Below are 17,298 nucleotides of genomic sequence, written 5' to 3' on the forward strand. Positions count from 1 at the left end.
CTAACTGCAGACAAGATTTAATTGTATAGAAACAAGCCTGGGAAGCTTTTATAGTCAAGCCCACAGCTGGAGTCCACTCAGTAGGAATGATTTTCATGACAAAAATACTGCCAAATGAACAAACACTGCAGCTCAGCAGTGACAGGGCAAACAAAATCCAAATTCACACTACCTGAGTGCAGCTCACAAGCCACAGACAACAGCAGCCATACACGAGGCTGGCTCACCTCCACAGCATCTGCTCCTAGGTCAGGTCCAAACCTCCAAGAGTTAATCCAAGAAACAGTTGCACCTGGCGCAGGATTACCAGTGAAGAATTATTCAAGAGTAACCATGATCCAATCCAGCAGGTAATGCTCAATACACACGTGGCTACAGCCCAGCAGAAAACAAACTGCCTTTTGGGCTGCACTCCTAAAGGAGAATGTGACTAAACACTAAATCATGTCTTGGTGTGGAGGAGGTTGATCACCTAATCATGCTGATCCACAGACTGCTTTCACAGAAGGATCCCACCAAAGATAGGAAATAAGCTGGAAGCAAAGCCAAGGGACTGACAAGGTCCAAAAGATAAGCTGCTCATTTCGGAGCATGAGAACAGCCTGCCTGACAAAACTAAAAACTGGTGTAGACCCAGGACTGATGACTACCACCCCCTAACTAGGTACTTGTCCTCCCAGTACCCCATACCACACAGCTGGCTTTCCAGGCCACTGGCAGAATACTCGCCCTGGAGAGTTTGTCAGATCCCTTACCCAAAGACATGGTAATATTTGCCACTAATCCACAGACCCACAAACACAAGCCGACAATGGCAAACCCCCTCTCACCTCGCAGCGATTGCCAGCTACACATAGCATCTTTATGGCCATACTCTTTATGTCTTCCTCTACAGCCCAATTAAAAAGGCATCACAATATTTGGACGGCCTTCATTTTATCAGTGCAGACCACGGCCAAGGGGTGCCCTAAGAGATGTCTAAAGCAACCACACTATTTTGAGCAAGGCAGAGAAAACTGCCCAAACGTGGAACTGCAGGAACTGCTCACCTTTGCACCAAGACTAAAGCAGGAAGCAGAGAGACTTCAGTTCACAGGGAAATAGCACGCGGCCAGCTTGCAAGTGCAGGAAGCATCACAAACCAGCATGTTTCCAAAAGACTACATCCATCCATCCACCCATAGTCATTCTGCACCCAAATTGGCAGCAGGAGTTGCGCAGCCTCCTGCCAGAGGGTAACTAACTGCGGGACACAACCTCATCACAGTGCTGGGGCTGCCAAACCCCCCGCAGATCCCACCGTTGCTTTATGAGCAGCTTAAATCCGTGCCTAGCCTGAGCAACACAGCTGGGTTTATAATTCTGTTTTAAAGCAAGCCTAAAACAGTGCTGTCCAGAGCAGCTTTCAAAACCAGCTAAAATCTGAAGCTCATCAAGCACTGAGATATGCTTACCAAGCTTCCCAAACAAGCATTGAAGAAAATCAGAGGATTTCTGAAAAAAAATGAAAGCTTTCCAGGAAACCTGCTTTATGATCCCTCTCTGTAACCCCAAGTCAGTGATATCTTCGTACAGTAGAACTGAAAACCCATGATGTTTGCCTAATTAATGCTCACAAAACTAACACACTAATGACAACTGCATACTGAAGGCCTGCGAACTCAAGCTGACAAAAATAAGTAGTATTAAAATAAGTTGCGTTCCAATTATTTTCTGCTAGTTTTTACCTTCCATATGGCCAACATGCTGAACTTTTCAGCTGTATATCCACTTCCAACACAACAGCGTAAAATGATTTAAATATGAAACTGTACAGCACAAACACACGTCACTGCATCTCCCGTTTCAATGGCCATTTTGTGCAAAGCATCACTAGAACCTTTTGTGCAACTCAGCAGCATAAAAACATTTTTTGTCCTCAGGCTAGCAAGCAGCAGTTGCCATGGAGGCAGGTTAATAACAGCCCAATGATTTGCCCAGAGCTGCCTGTGATCTTGGCTACAGATTTAACACACTCTCAGAAGGAGGCCAGCTAAAACAAGGACTGAGATTATTCTCTAGGGAATGAATGCTATTAAACACACACACACACACACACAAATATTCTTGCTAAAGGACAAAAATAGAGAGAAGAGAAAAAAACAGGAACCAGCTATTCTTTTAATCTCCTGGAAACTATCAGTCACAGGAAATTGGTAAAGGATAAACCTACATATGTACACAAATCGGCAATTGGTTGCTTAACATATGAAGAACTATTATACATTCTACCCAACAGTGTACAGGCTATTGCATATATGCAGGCGCTTAACCCATTCAATTTCCCATGTCAAATGGCAATTGTGTGGCTAAACCTTCTTTGGTGCTTTAAGTACAGCTTAAAGATTTAAACTCAGAAAAGCAAGGTAATGCAGAATAAATGGAAAGCAGTCTTAAAAAAAAAAAAAAAAAAAGGCAAGCACAATTCTCTGATTCTAACTCATCCTACTAAGGTCAAACCTGACTAAGGTCAAAGGAAATGACAAAGACAATGGGATGAGGTAGCTGTCTTGAGTATTCCCAGGGCTTGATCTAATAAGTCCACACATAGCTTTTGAAGCCCAGACTTGAAAAACTGAGACAGACACATGTTCACAAAGCCATCCCTTAGAGTGAAGCATGGAAAACGTGATGTAAGAGTGTCCACACCTCCTGGATAGAAAACCAGCCTGTCCTCTAATGTTCCAAGCTCCTCCTAGGTTGAATTAGTGCCTCAGCGTATATCAGGTATGAACCATTGATCCCACAGTCAAGGTCATCACGGAAGAAAAAAACTGAAGAGCAAAGAAAACCTGAAAAGAGGTTTGAAAAGCTCTCCATTTTAAGGAGTTAAACCTCCAGGCTCCTGTGGCCATTTTCTCAGTCCTCACTCTTTTCCTCAGAAGTTTCATTTCTTCCCCTCCTGTAAGTCTGTCTTGCTGTTCTGGGAGATGAAGTAACAGGCACCATTTTTTTCTCATCACTTACTTCCCATAACTGTGTAATGCATTTTTAGAAATCCTGGCATAATGGACACCTGTCCAGTTAACACGTGGTAAAAATTACACAGCATGTTCCACCACAGAACCACAATGTCTGTTGGCTTCAGTACCACAACTCAGGAAGCAAGTATGGAGGAATTCTTTCAATAAAAAGAAGGTTGCAAAGAACCCAACGGAAAGAAAAAGCACTTAGTGATGTGTCACTTTTTCACTTAGTGAAAAAGCACGTGATGACTGCATTTAACATCTTAAATGCAGTCATCACATGTAAATCAGGTTTATTTTCACACATCCACGACAGCCTGGTTTTGGGAGTTTTACTCCCAATTCACAAATAAAAGTAAGAGGAGAACTAAGTATTTTACATTCACCTGTTTCCCCAGTGCTGAAGATTACCCAATACTAAGTGTGAATAATACCATCAGAGTCCTAAACCACCAGGGGTCTTTGTCAGAAAATGAACTTTATGTCAATGACAGCAAACGCCAATTTTACTTTCTGCGACCTACTGTATTTTTTAAAATCGCCATTCTGAATGGCTTATGCATGCTAGGATGTACAATTTCACACCTAACAGCATGATTGACAGCTACGAGGGAAGCAGTGAGGGATGCAGGAATATACTAATACCTCAAAAGCAAAACAGAATTTACCTCCTTCTTCCCTGTGTGAGAATAAGCCAGTACATGGCAGTAAGATAACTTTACTTCTCACATCTATCACCCACACCAGCAGCCAAGGGTCACTGGCAACAGTACAATAAGATAAAATATTTAATCTTACAAGGGTAAGTTTAAAGCATTTGACAAATTTCTCTCCACACTTTAATAGGGGCACTAAAATAAAAAATGTTAAATCATTTGGAAGTCTTTGATGAAGCTCTATCCTTACCTATTCCTGTTATTATTAAATTTTGCTGACTTACAAAACATGAGACAGAGCTAAAACCCCTGTTATTAATTACAATAAATGCTCACTCACCACACTTTTGGGTTAAGTACATTAAAGATACTAAATAAGTGATGAGCTCAAATAGAGAAAATCCTTTATTTTCCTCCCAAAACCCTCTCTAAAGCTCTCCCAAAGAAAACTTCAACATCTCCTAATTTTGCCTTTTTGTCCTCCTCAAATCAGAAGCTGTGAAATTAACTTATACTGAAAATGAACTCTTCATGAGAGCCAGAAAACTTAATGCAAGTGTACTTCAGTCTAGCCAGATTGACAATCTCTCCCCTGCATTCACATCCCCCTCTTCCAGAGTTGTTAATCAATAAATACTTCTTCCTAGCCAGCACAGTATCTGATGGAGTGATGGAGAAGATGTGACCTTTGGAGCCTGCAGCCACCAGGGCTACCACAAAAGATCAGTCCTGAAATCCAGCAAGACCACCGCTCTCATCCTTCACAGTGGCTAGCACAAGATGCTTCATTCAAGTGAAACGCAGTGAAATCAGGAGTAGTCTGATCCATCCAATAAATCTCATCCCAATCTCTACTATTTAAGAGCTACTTGAAGAACAAGTAGCTCCTTTCTGAAGGTCACCAGCATTAACTGCAACTTGTCCAGATATTCTTGATAGCTCTATGAGTTACTTGGTTTCAGCACTGTCATGCAGCTAGTTTCCTCACTTTTGAAAAGGTATTTATTCTGTTACCAGTTTGAAGCCTGCCATCTTTAAACTTCATTAGACACTTACATTCTTGTGTAGCAGAGAACTAGAAACCATTGCTTATGCCTCCTGTGCCAGAACTGGCACAGAGAAAAAGAGAACTGGTGCACACTAAGAACAAGAATCTCACAGCCTGGAAGGACCATTAGCACATGTCTTTTTAAATCCACAAAGCATAAAGGATCTCTGTGGTACTGTGTGAATAACGATAATCAGCTGCACCTGAATACTCCAAAAAATAGAGTAAGCGTAGGTTTAAAATCAAGCACATTTTTTTTCTAACATGATTAACAGAAAAACCCCAAAACCTCAAAATGCAAACACCCTTGCAGAGGTTATCAATGTTCACCAACAGCAAAAGCAAATTTTTTTTTTTCCTTTCAACCAAATAAAACATGATATTTGAACTGGAGAAAAGGCTGTTTTACCAAGGCAAGATTCATCTCTTCAGGATGCTATTAAGTGACACAGAGAAGACTAAGAACAGACAGCAGTAAACATAACCCCCTTTTTTTCTTCTAATTTCAGGCCCAAACCAGCACTTGTTATAGAAAAAAAAATCTGCATTCCCACTGCAGGAATCAAAGCTGCTTCATGCAAGGACAGATGATCTGAATGGTCTTTTACAGGCCTTATCCAATATATCTTCTTCAAATTTATTCAAATACACACACTCCCTATCGATATCATTCCCAGCCACTGCAAAACTCATTAAGCTCACAGGTGCACTGAAGGCATCTTTTCCAGACAGTGCAGTCCATGAAATATGAATCACTACATCCATTATTGCAAATGCCCATCCCAGGTGTTTGCTGTGTGGGAGCAAGCAGTCAGACCTGCACAGGAAGAATGCTGCTGCCTCATGAGATAGTGAGGTGAGAGAATTGCTCTTGTCCAGCTTTATTGCTCTTTGACAAAGGTCAGGCAGAACTTTACTTGAATTAAAGTCTTCTCTGTTTTACCTTTGGCCTATGAAACAGTGGAAGCCACAAAGGAAGAAAAATACCTAATTTACACTTCGGAGAAGGCCTTACTTCAAACATCCTTGAGGATGGGTATTTTCTAGCTGTAAGCTAATTCTGCAGAAAAAATATTAAGTTGGTGATTTCAGAAAAGGACTTCTCACATATGAGACAGCTCCAGCAGTGCTGATACAAGCTTTGGCATTATTCTTCCTGGAGACTCGTTCTGGTGGTTTACGTACCCCCAAACAACCCCTGGGACTTCTGCACAAGTCTGAGTACGTGGAAGGGCTCATTGACACGCAGAGCTCAAAGTTCAAACACATTGCACCAGCAAGGGCAGCTGCTGCGCCAAACTGTGGCTGTAACTCTCAGCTGACATACCAACAAGTTACTGCTCAATGTGCCTGAAGAAATTCTTCCTTTCTGCCCTCACCTGACCTCCCTCCCCTTGCTTCACCTTTTTTTTTTTTTTTTTTTTTTTTTTTTTGCCTTCTTGGAGAAACACTCACTCAGTAGGGTCAACAGGCAAGGACTGCTGCTTCAGTAGGTGCCAGCCCAGGTGGTAATTTTGGACAAACTCAAGCCAAAGAGGTAAGACAGATGAAGTGATGGGCAGATTGCCAGAGGTAATCAAAATGCCCGAAGGTCTAGACAAGCTTCCTGGAGGAAGTACAAAAGCACCTAAGCATTTCAGTCCCATGGGCTACTTTATCAGTTCTGTGAAATCTTCTGTAAGGACATTTGGGTTTCCTTGCTTCAGCCATCCTCCAGATCCACTTGCACTTGACTGACATGATTTTTAAAGCTGACTTTAATCAAAGGTATCTTACCTGGAACACTGGAGTTGAGACTCTTAGTTCCACCTTTCTGGCAGCTGTAACTCACCTCACTCTCCATCAGCCTTCCGCACTCAGCAGGAGAGCAAGACTTCTGCCACACTGGATTTCAGCCACTGCTACCGACTGCTTCCCCAGTTGACTCCTCCCTAGCTATAAGGAAGCAAACAGAAACACAACCTCTCTCTCCCTAGAACTAAGGGGCCAAAAAACTGTGTGTGTGGTGATTTCAGCCTGGCATATCTAAAATTTGGAAGGTAAATTCACCATTTCAGAGATAACTGAAGATACAGAGATCTTCCCAGATGTTTACCTAGCTATGGGTTTACTCAACTATGGAACTAGAGAAGCAGTAAGAAACCTGAACCACAACTGCAGAAGCCCTTTGCCCTGCAACAGCTTTCACGCAGGTGTTTTCCCCATTTGAGTGCTCACCACGCCATTTGCAAAATTTAAGCTTGCTTCAGTAAGAGAGCAGGCTGTTTCAGCGAGATACTCCACATTTGCAGGCCCTTATGCGCTCACAAAGCAGCTGAAACACCTCCCAGCATCTGGGGGAGGCAAGTTATGGGAAAAAAAAAATAATAAAAAAAAGATACTCATAAAGCAAACAACGCCCACCCATCCTGGAAGAATGCCTACAGCTAAGCTTCTTGTTAAACAACCATTGCTAAGTTTCTCTTAGTAAAGAAAAAGATGGTACTCTGCTTCCTGGGAAAAAATTGTTGTAGGCGTTTTGAAAGGCTCATTAAACTTGCAGGTGTTCTGAGGATGTCTTGGCTCCAGCACCACAGTGAATATCCCACACTCTGGTCTTGTTGCTCAAGTGCCAGATTAAAGCTTAAAATGGGGAAGGGAGATCACATCGTATGTGGAGACCCTGGGAGAAGAGGTGGATACCACAAGAACTGCCATAGAGGTGCTCCCCTAGTGATGTCCTTTTTGGACACTGACAGAGGAGGCAAAGTAGAAATATCCGTACTATAAAGGCACCCAAGAAATAACATGTGTTGTCAAAGAAATGGAGAGTTTATCTCAGCACAGTAGCCAATGCCACCCAGGAGCACCAGCAAACTGTGTGCCAGTACTGAAGGGAGGCATGTTACAGCTGTGACTTGTGACTAAAGTGACGTTTTCCCTCCAATCTAACGGAAAGTAGCAAAGACCAGTATCTTCACTGTGGCTAATCCATCACTGGCAGACTTGACTTACTGAAGACCTGTTCAGATCAGTTTCATTGCTGCCTAAAACCCTTTTAATTTCTTTTAAGTGCAGCCATTTATAGCACCTTCCTTTGAATTGGCATTTCTGGGCATTGTTGGTGGGGCATTTTTTACCACCATCAGCAAGAACTCTTTCATCTTCAACTCCTCCATGACAGACACCACATTTATCTGCATGTTATTTCAGGAAGATTCCCAAGGCAGCCTGAATAGGGTTCAGTTGCCTAAACAAGGGTTTCTAGCACCATTTTAGGTGCCAGACTCCCAGATGCTACAACAGAAGGCTGTGTGTCTCCTCTGTGTCCTGGCTCATCTGTGAAAGCACATACGGACATGTCTCATCACCAGGGACAGCTGAAGGGGCACAAGACCCTGATAACCCGGCACCTGGCCTCCTCCCTCTGTCCTGCACAGCCCAGGAGGGCAGCATTCATAATCTATTGCTCCTTTCTGAAGCATTTCTTCCATTTACAAAATATCCCACATGCACTGATCTGAAGTTTGGGAATGTCTTCTGGCAGCCCGAGTCTGTCACCCAGGTAATCTTTCATAAAGTATGGCCAAAATGAATATTGATACTGAAGATGGAGCCCATGATTTGCAACCTAAGTATCTGGAATAAAAAACAACCAGCAAACAAGCAAATTATTTTGAAATACATAAACATTTGAATCCTAAAGAACAAATATGTGTGAAAATATAATGGATAGTGGAAGGATGAGGCAGCAAGCTTTAGTGAGTATTTCCCTGCAACTGCTGTTAAAAGTCTCTGATGTGGAGGCAGGCATCTCCAGCAAACAAGCTGTCAAGCAGGCTTCAGTCAAGCTGCTCCATAGAGAGAAGAGGACTGCTAGATAGAGCTAGCTGCAAATGCTATCTCTGAGCATTTATATCCTTTGCTGCACTAACCCTCAGTCAGACTGGAATTTTCCAATGCAATCAATCATGTGCTTGATTTCAGGTGCCTTTCTGAGATGCTTCACAACTATATTCTCCCAAAACTCTTAAAATAAATCTTCAGGAAAACAAAATAGGATCTTTCTGAGGTCTCAAGCCAGACACTGAAAGGACAGGAATGTGGAATCACTGAACCATTTTTAAAGCTTCAACTGAAATCCTCCTTTAGACTTGTGACATATGCACTTACTGCTTCTAACAAGGGGAAAAGGCAAACAAGACTACAGAATATTGTCTAGAAAGCATATTGTAGGAGACCGGTAAGTCAGATTTGCTGTCACTGCTTTAGTGCCAATTACTGCCTTTGTGGCTGATGAGTCTGATAAATTAATCTGCAAACAAACCCCATACCATGTTGTCTTATCTGTAAACAGTTTTGAAGCAATCGGACAGCACCGTTAAAAGCAAGGTGTACCTTACCACACATTAGTGTCTTTCAAGCATTAAAAAACAAATTTAAATTTACGTCAAGTATTCAATACAAAAGAACCAGACTCCTTAACAGCCTTAAATCAAAACAACAGAAGAACATTTATCTTACATTGTTAGGACTAGTGCAAAGCATTAGGTTTATGCTACTACCATTTCTGAACTCTCCATTTCCCTTTCACCCAGCCCTTTATTTACCTTGAATCCCCAAAGGACTAATATTGCCTCTCAATGCTGGCACATGATGGTACCGGTGTGGCCTTGAACTCCTGTACATCCAGTGGTACCTGCCAATTTCCATTTCTGGTCTGGTGATCACTGCCAATTTTAGGTGGTAAAAAGTCAGTGTCACCAGCAAGTTTTAGTTCAGTACTTTCAGTCATTTAACTTTAAAAATAAGAGCCCAGAAAAACACACTGTAGTTTCAGAACTGAAATAACATAACCTTACAAACCAAGGGAGAGGTCTGGAGGGACGATCGACAGGGAAATGCTCACACAGGTGTTAAGAAAGGTTGAATAGCTAAGACTCCAACTAGGATTTGAATTAAACACGTAAGGAAGGACTTTCTACTTCTTCCCCCACCCATTCTCATGTCTCCTTCTCTTTGTCCATGGCAAAGAGCTCTGCTCCAGAAGTAAAGGAAGACAAAGTCACGGTAAAGCACATTACCTTTTTCTTTTTTTTTTTTTCTTTTTTTTTTTTAAAAAAAAGAGGACTCTAAATCTGTCAAAGAAGATCGTTATTGTCACATGTTAAGGTAGGACAAACACATGAGTTGGCTCCGTTACTCTCTTATATTAAAAAAAAAAAAAAAAAAAAAGTCATGGGCTTTATTTCACATAAGCTTTGGTCATTTCCAAAAATCTGGACAGAGTATGTTAAAACAGACTTATTCCAGGTTTACAATGGAGGCAGCAGTTATCCCTCTCCATCTTTTCAACGTACTGATGAAGCTCAGCAACAAGAGCCCACACGCATTAACACACCCAATGCACTTGCACACCCACTGGCACAGGGCTTCTGAGCCCCCTGAAAGAGGCCACTGGCAAAACAACATCAAATCACTTTTCAACCTACATGTTCTCCCAGCACCACTACGGCTTTGTCAAGGCTGTCAGGGTGAGACAGACAGACCTTTATCTAAAACACACCACAGTCCCACTCTGTGGTGGCTAAATGAGAAAGTAACCATCATCTCTGGCCAAAATAAAACTGATTCAGTAGTGTTTGGGCAGTGAAGGTTATGGTGCTGAAAACCCATCTACTGTAGACTAACAAGATCAGAGACAAATTTCGGGGGGCAGGGAGAGTAGGGATGCCATAAATTTCTGGCCTGTGAGGGGCTAGGAAGGTCCTGGACCTGGTCCCTCTTTCATGTGGTTTTGCTGCTGGTACAGTCAAGAGTTTGGCACAGCTACATCTGCACACGTCACGAAGAAAAAAAAAAAAAAATCTCGGCCTTGAATCCAGATGCTGGATCTAGAGATTTGAAACAAGAATTTGTTCGTCTCCTACACTGGCAAATGAACTCCAAACCTAAAAGAGTCTTTTGGGTTTGGGATGCAAACTTAGTATCAATGGCTCTCTCTAACAGGTACTTTGTGGCTTGGTATTTCTCCCCTCTCTGCGACTCACACGCAAACCAGCAAGCAGGCATCAGGTAGTATATTTTTCTTGAAAGACATCAAAATGTTTTGCATGGCTTACCCTTCCCTTCAGGAAAGGCAAATTCTCCATCTTATGAGCATAACCAAATTCAACATGTGTTGAAAGTACTGTTCCAAAATGACTGTGCACTGCTCAGGATGATATAATCTCCTTCTGCTTACACAGGAACAATCCTGTTTATACGATCACAAGGAACACCATAACAATTTTCCATTTTGTATCCAATTCAATAACAGATACTGCATACCATACCATACGATAAAGGTACTGCGTACCATTGTCTCCCCTCTCCCTCTCAACTGTCTGTCTGCTCCCTGCTTTTTTGAAGCTACTTACTGGACATGGATAGCAGATTGAGGTTTGAAGATAAATTAAAAATTAGCAGCTGCAAGGACTTCCGGGAAGAAAAAAATTCTTCATTTGCACTGCAGCAGCATCTAAACCAAACCTGTGGCACCAAAAGGATTTTATCCTACCAGGCCTGAACTCACAATTCAAGACTTCTCCTGCAGCGGCTATAAAAAACACTTGCTCAGAGCAGGCCTTTCTCCCTTAGCCTGGGGACACACTAGTGAAGTCACCACCGTCTGCTGTGGGACAAACATCAAATCCTGAAATGCCACAACAGCACCTAAACTTTGTAGCATCATTTCTGTAAGTGAAAATATTCTGTGAGGTTGGGTTTTTTTTAATTAGCAATTTCTGGCTTTGTAATAACAGGGCTCCTTTCATTAGGGGCCAGTTCAAAGTGCATAAGGAATCTCATGTTTTCTACTGCTCTGCAAAGAGCCACTTAGCAATGGCTGTTTGGTAGCCCCTACTGCGTGCCTGGAACAACCCACCGAGAGTATCTTTTGGTGACTTTGCTGGGACCCACCCAGGCCCACTCCTGCAAAATCACCAGCAGGTCAGAAGCCCCACAGGCTTCAGTGGCATAATTAACTACTGCACACAGTACATACGAATTAAGAGTTTAACTCTTAATTAGTCAGGAAAGGAAATAGGCTTAAATGGCTTTTTTACCTTTTGCTTTTTGAGGAACTAACTACAGTAATTGCATTCCCAGCTCTAGGTTACAATACCCTTCACGCACAGCCAAGCTCATGCAGCTCGAGGCCTCCTGTCAGAACCAGGTTGTACTTGACCCTGCACAGAGGCAGCAGCTACAGAACTGACAGTGTTTTCATGTCACACCACGCAGGCACACCAATGGTAACCATGGTGTTCAATATTCATTGGGATGAATCATCTTGCACGGCTGTAATAAAATTCCCAGTGTCCAACATCCTCACACTTGCTGCCTTTAGCATACCATTTTAGAGGAAACAAACAGTTACGACATTCATCTGTCGCAGCTGACAAAGCAGTCCACAGGAGCAAAATGAGGGTTGTTGTTTATGACCTGGCAGTCTGGTGATGAATACTGCGCTAGGACCAAGGCTGGCCAGAAAATGGGGAAGGGTCAGAGTAACTGAAGGGGGCACTCCCCACCCCTCTCCACTCCCCTCTTTAGCCCATTTGCTCCCACTGCGGAGTCCATTGTGCACGCACCGTGCCATCTGGGTTTTTTCTGCCCCCGTTACCATATCCCGTGGCACATATGTCTGGGTTTTCTGTGTTCATGAGGTCATTCAGACCAGTATGAGTACGTTCGAGTGCTTTCCAACCCCCTCCTATTTAGAAACCAAATCCTATTCATTAAAACCTAAATCACTAAGCCTGCCAAATTATTATCCCTAGAATATCGTGTGTCCCAGATTCTCCCTGGGCTGGACCTCTCTTCCTACAGCCATATTCTTCAGGGACTTAAAGCAGTTATTGTTTTCAGGGGATGTGAAACATCAATAAACTGCTTGAAACAGGAAAAAATATGCAGCATACTAAAAATCTTTCAACGGCTCAACAGCTGTGATATTGCTGTGTGAGCCTAACATTAAAGAGGTATGTTTGAAAATTTTGGTTAATAACCATAACAAGTATATGAAAGAAAAAGACAATTTTTTCAATCTGCTGTAATGAAAAATACATCTATCTGCGATGTATCAAAACGTAAGCTTGCTGAGTAAAAAGAACTTCACTAAGTGAAATAAATTGCACCTTAATTCACTCCTTTCTCATGTCACACATCAGCAGCATCATTTACACTATCGCACACAGTTGTACAGTTGTGCTTAAGAGAAGTAATTCCTTTCTCTTTTTGACTAGCATATACTCGTCTATTTAGAATCTAAAAGCAGGAAGATTGCTTCATATGTGATGAAAATAATAAAGCTCAGAGCCATTCCTGAGCACGAGGTCTTCTTTCATTGAGAGCACATTAGCAGGGAAGAGCCAATTAAAAGGAACCTTTGGTACAGCTGCTCGAGCTGGTTTTCATTATTCCTCAGCAGAGCATATGCAATTTGAACATTGTATGTATTCATATAAGGAAACCAGATCCTAGTGTAATGGCTTTCTTCCATCCTCCCATGTGTAACTGGTGAACCCACCATGGTCATCCACAGCTGGGTTTTTGTTTGGGTTTTGGGGGTTTTTTTGATTGGTTGGTTGGTTGGTTTTTAATTTTGCAACTTGGTAGTATTTCTCATAGTTAAATGAAAAGGGAAACTTCTTGTCTCTGTTAATGTGTATCAGGATCTATATCCTTCACTGCTGATGCAAAACGGCATTTCATTTTTCTTACTTATTCCACCTCAGTAAATCTGGCTGCCCAGTCCTCACGTTTTGATTAAATTTAATGCCTGCAAGATAAACCCTGTCATTTGTAATAATTTGTAAACCTTCATCTTTAAAATGCATCCAATCTGTCCCCCAGCCCTGTAAAGTATCTGTTAAACATTTTGCTTCAGCTTGCTCATGGTGTTCTCCTCTGATAAGGGCTGCTGATACGCAGCATAAAGCTGCCTTATTTCTTATCTCCATCAACATGGGTGTTGTTCCATTTCCAATTAAAAAAAACTGGGGCAGCAGCCACTCATCTGAGTACAGAGAAACAAATGTCTGATAAACACTGAATCCATCAGCTGGGTAGTATCACTGCCTGAATCAGACAGAGAATTCATGAAAATAATCATTAAAATATAAAACTGGAATTCATACACAATGTAGCAAACTTTAAAAATCTACAATCGATCATTTTCATTCATGAATCAGTCATTATTCATAAAGCGTATTAGCATGTGTAAATTGTCTCAGCTACACTGCAGTCCAAAATAGCTGGCCATCCACCTTTGCCACAGGGATGGGAAACACAAACTAGTACCTACGTGACACCACGTTCAGATCTGACTGCATTAGGTCTTTGAACTGAAAATAGATCTCACTGCTCGTCCCAAGCGCTTGGGCAGTATAGCTCTCCAGTGTTCTGAGTATGGGGAGCCCTGTATATAGACATCACATAGTCCTAGCCCAACTTCCTCCAAGTATTTTTTCTATACAATTACAGTATATCATTGAGGAGGTTCTTGCATTAAAAAACACAACCTGGAAACCTGTAGTTCAAAATTCTGGTAAAAGGAAAAAAAACCTCTTAGCTTGAAAGTACAATTTGCTATTAGTTAAATGCAGATCCTTTCCCTAGAACCAGGCAGTGCAAAGCATACTGTGTGTGAGCCTGAATAACCAAAGTGAAATGATTAGGATCTTCTCTTGCTCAGTCTTGGCAATAGCGACATCCCCCAAACCCCTTCAAATGCTGGTTTATCTCCTTGTACTCTGCAATTAATTTCTGGAAGGAAGAGTTAAAAGACTTTGTGATAGCACTTCAATTGCTTCAAGCTGTGGCAGTTGCCTTGCTATCACTGGATCTAGGGCATCTCATAAAAGACAGCCTTTACACTACATCCAGGTGGGATCTTCAAGGAAGAAGCAAATGTTGCAAGCCTGGCAAGCGTGTAAGGCCTGGCAAGCCGGAGATCCAGCCCAAACAGTAAATGGACACATTTTTGAAGGGGTCAGCTTCGGTTTTATACCCCAAAATGAAGCAGCAGTGTTTTCCAGGAAGTTTCTTCACACAGAGAAAAAGCTCATTTTTCTCCATGAGAGCGGCTGGTGAAAGAGCCCTTTTGAAAAATCATGCCATCTCAGAGGTACCCAGCGCCTCCTGAGCCCATCTAAAATCCTGACTGGGCTCAACAGTCTTACCACTTTGGAAAATCTGCCCCCCAAAACAGAATACACTTCCTTCATCACCACTTCATGGCAGTAACTTCACAGAAGGATCTGGGCTATTTATTTTGCTATTGAAACTAGGAGTAGGGCTGTTTCAGCTTCCTGCTTTTTAATTCACTGTAAAACATACTAGGAATTTAAATGAATAGAAATAAAGACCATAATATGAGAGATCATATGTTACTTTCAGAAATTAGGAAACTGGCAAGAACAAAGCCTTGACATGTTATATACACATACCTACATAACAGATCCAAAGTATGAAATTATCACAGAAAAACTAGGAAATGGTGGTAAAATTAAGACAGGAATTTCCCCTGCCTGTGTCCTACAAATGCAACATATCAACCACCTTGACTTCGTAACTGATTTACTGTTCTACATGTGCTTTCATCCTCGCCAAAATAAAAGGCAAACCATAAACTCATCATAAACAAACTCAGCAACACATTTTGTTTTGCACAGTTGCTAAAGCGTACGGGTAACTTTCGTTGGTGTTTATTGCACATGAGTTCTATCAGTTTAAGAGAAACTCATCAATCAGAAGAAAAAATAGCTGTAATTTTTGAAGAAACCTCCATAAGTTCAAGGTGGTTTTATAGTCAAGGTATTTAGGACATTTTGTACATTAATTACTCAAAATCTGCAGTGAGGTGGGTTATTGTCCACAAACACTAATAGCTTTCAGAGTTTAATCTCTCATCAGTGGACCTCCTTTTGTGAAATCCCTAAGGGATTATGTAGTACTATGTCTAATCACTTGACAAATTTCATTTACTTGAAACTGAAGCTAGCTTTGAATTATACAAAGTGTGTAGGTAGAAGCAGAATCAAAGTAGGGAAACAAAATCTGGTACTGGACAGTACCGGGATTTATCATTATGTTAATATCTGAACTGTTTAACAATAAAGGAAACAATTCAACTTGGGGAAATGTATTAGTCGTGTATCAGCTGCTTATGCCTATGAAATAACCAGATTGCTTATAAATGACACAACAGCTTCAAAAGTATAGCATAAGTCACGTAAGAAGGAAGTGGAAATTGTAATAATTTTGTTACTGCTATATTTATAAAAAAAAATATTGCTATGATTTGTACAGTGGTCTGCTACACTGAAGAGGGATGTTTATTTGGCATAAATTGTATGATGCAGAAACAAAAATCCTTTACTAGTTGGATTTACCTTCTCAAGTTCAGCACTCCAGATCAAATAAATCACCTGTAACGCTGGGATGGATGAAACGCCTCTCATTCTGTGCTGCCATCTCCCTACTGCAGAACCACTACACCATGGAATTGTTCTCTCCATTAAGCAGCAATTCTAGTGATTAACACATCGTGAAATCTAACGTGAAACTCACTGCATTATTCCCCATTATCATAGTGCAGGCAGATCTCTACAAAAGCAAAATTTGCCACATGACACCACAGAAAAGGAAAAGGAATTTAAAAATAAGAGTAGCATTTGGCATCAAACTAACTACAGGAAGATTGTGTGATGTTATAATTATTGTATGTTATTATAACCTAGGTCTCCCACACGGCATTGCAAAGCCTCAGTACATGGCTAGCCTCCATGAAATCACCACATTACAGCTCTGAAAACGACATGCAAACACACAGGCACATGCTACCTCTGCAAACCAAATTTACCAGAATCCACCAAAGACGCAGCAATAACAAGACTTCTGCAAACATCATTTTGCGTAGGGTTAGGACAGATTCAGAGCAAATACAGATGCAGACAAGAAAGATTGCTGCTCTATTAATTTGTTGTCAAGCCATGCAGGAAAGGAAGGCTGAAAGCCCAAAGATGCCGTAATGATTGTTTAAGGGTTATTTGAAAAAGTGACAAAACTGGCCTAAACCTCTTTAAGCCCCCTGAATGAAAAGATTTAAACAGGCTATTGTTAGACCCCTGGGTACCTTTTTTCTCTTGGCTTTGTTCTGCATTTTCCTCCGCTGCAGTTTCCATGGCTGGCTTCATACCATCCACCAAAAATGCTGCCCCCCCCTCCCCCCCAAGCAAGCACTTTTTCTCTTCGCCTCCTTTCTCTCTCCCTTCCGTCTCCTATTTACAGCGGCGGTGATTGAGCGGCTCTGTTCTCCCCTACAGTAGATTACAGTCCTTTCCAAAACGCCAGAAAAGTCTTGTCAGCTTCAATTTCGCTCCGCTGACTGGTCCATGAGGAGCTGTGCCAGAAAGCGCTCAGCCATACGTCACCGCGGTCCCTAGCTATAAAACAGCCATCCTGCGCCCAACTGTGCCCCAGCTTGCCACATTGTGGGGAGCAGCAGCACCAGCTTGCACCCCCTTCCCCTCGCCCTCTGCTCTCCCCCTCTTTCCCCGTGTCC

General features: G+C 41.9%; 1 protein-coding gene across 6 annotated transcripts in view; it reads right to left on the reverse strand.

Annotated features, from left to right (window-relative positions):
• Positions 1 to 17,298, reverse strand: part of GPM6B (glycoprotein M6B) — a 111,897-nt gene that overhangs the window by 16,274 nt on the left and 78,325 nt on the right. The window contains exons 1-2 of one of the 6 annotated variants that reach the window (XM_005229433.4): positions 16,870 to 17,180; positions 9,299 to 9,418 (exon numbers count right to left, since the gene is read on the reverse strand). The exons of 2 other annotated variants lie outside the window; for them this stretch is intronic. In XM_005229433.4, the coding sequence (XP_005229490.1) occupies positions 9,299 to 9,418; positions 16,870 to 16,930 (181 nt within the window). In that variant the 5' untranslated portion in view covers positions 16,931 to 17,180. Of the gene's footprint in view, positions 1 to 9,298; positions 9,419 to 16,869; positions 17,181 to 17,298 lie in introns of those variants that run through there. 3 more of the 6 variants (XM_005229434.3, XM_027785325.2, XM_027785334.2) reach the window with 3 other exon arrangements.

Source organism: Falco peregrinus, chromosome 4 (assembly GCF_023634155.1).
Source record: "Falco peregrinus isolate bFalPer1 chromosome 4, bFalPer1.pri, whole genome shotgun sequence".
NCBI classification, from domain to species: Eukaryota; Metazoa; Chordata; class Aves; order Falconiformes; family Falconidae; genus Falco; species Falco peregrinus.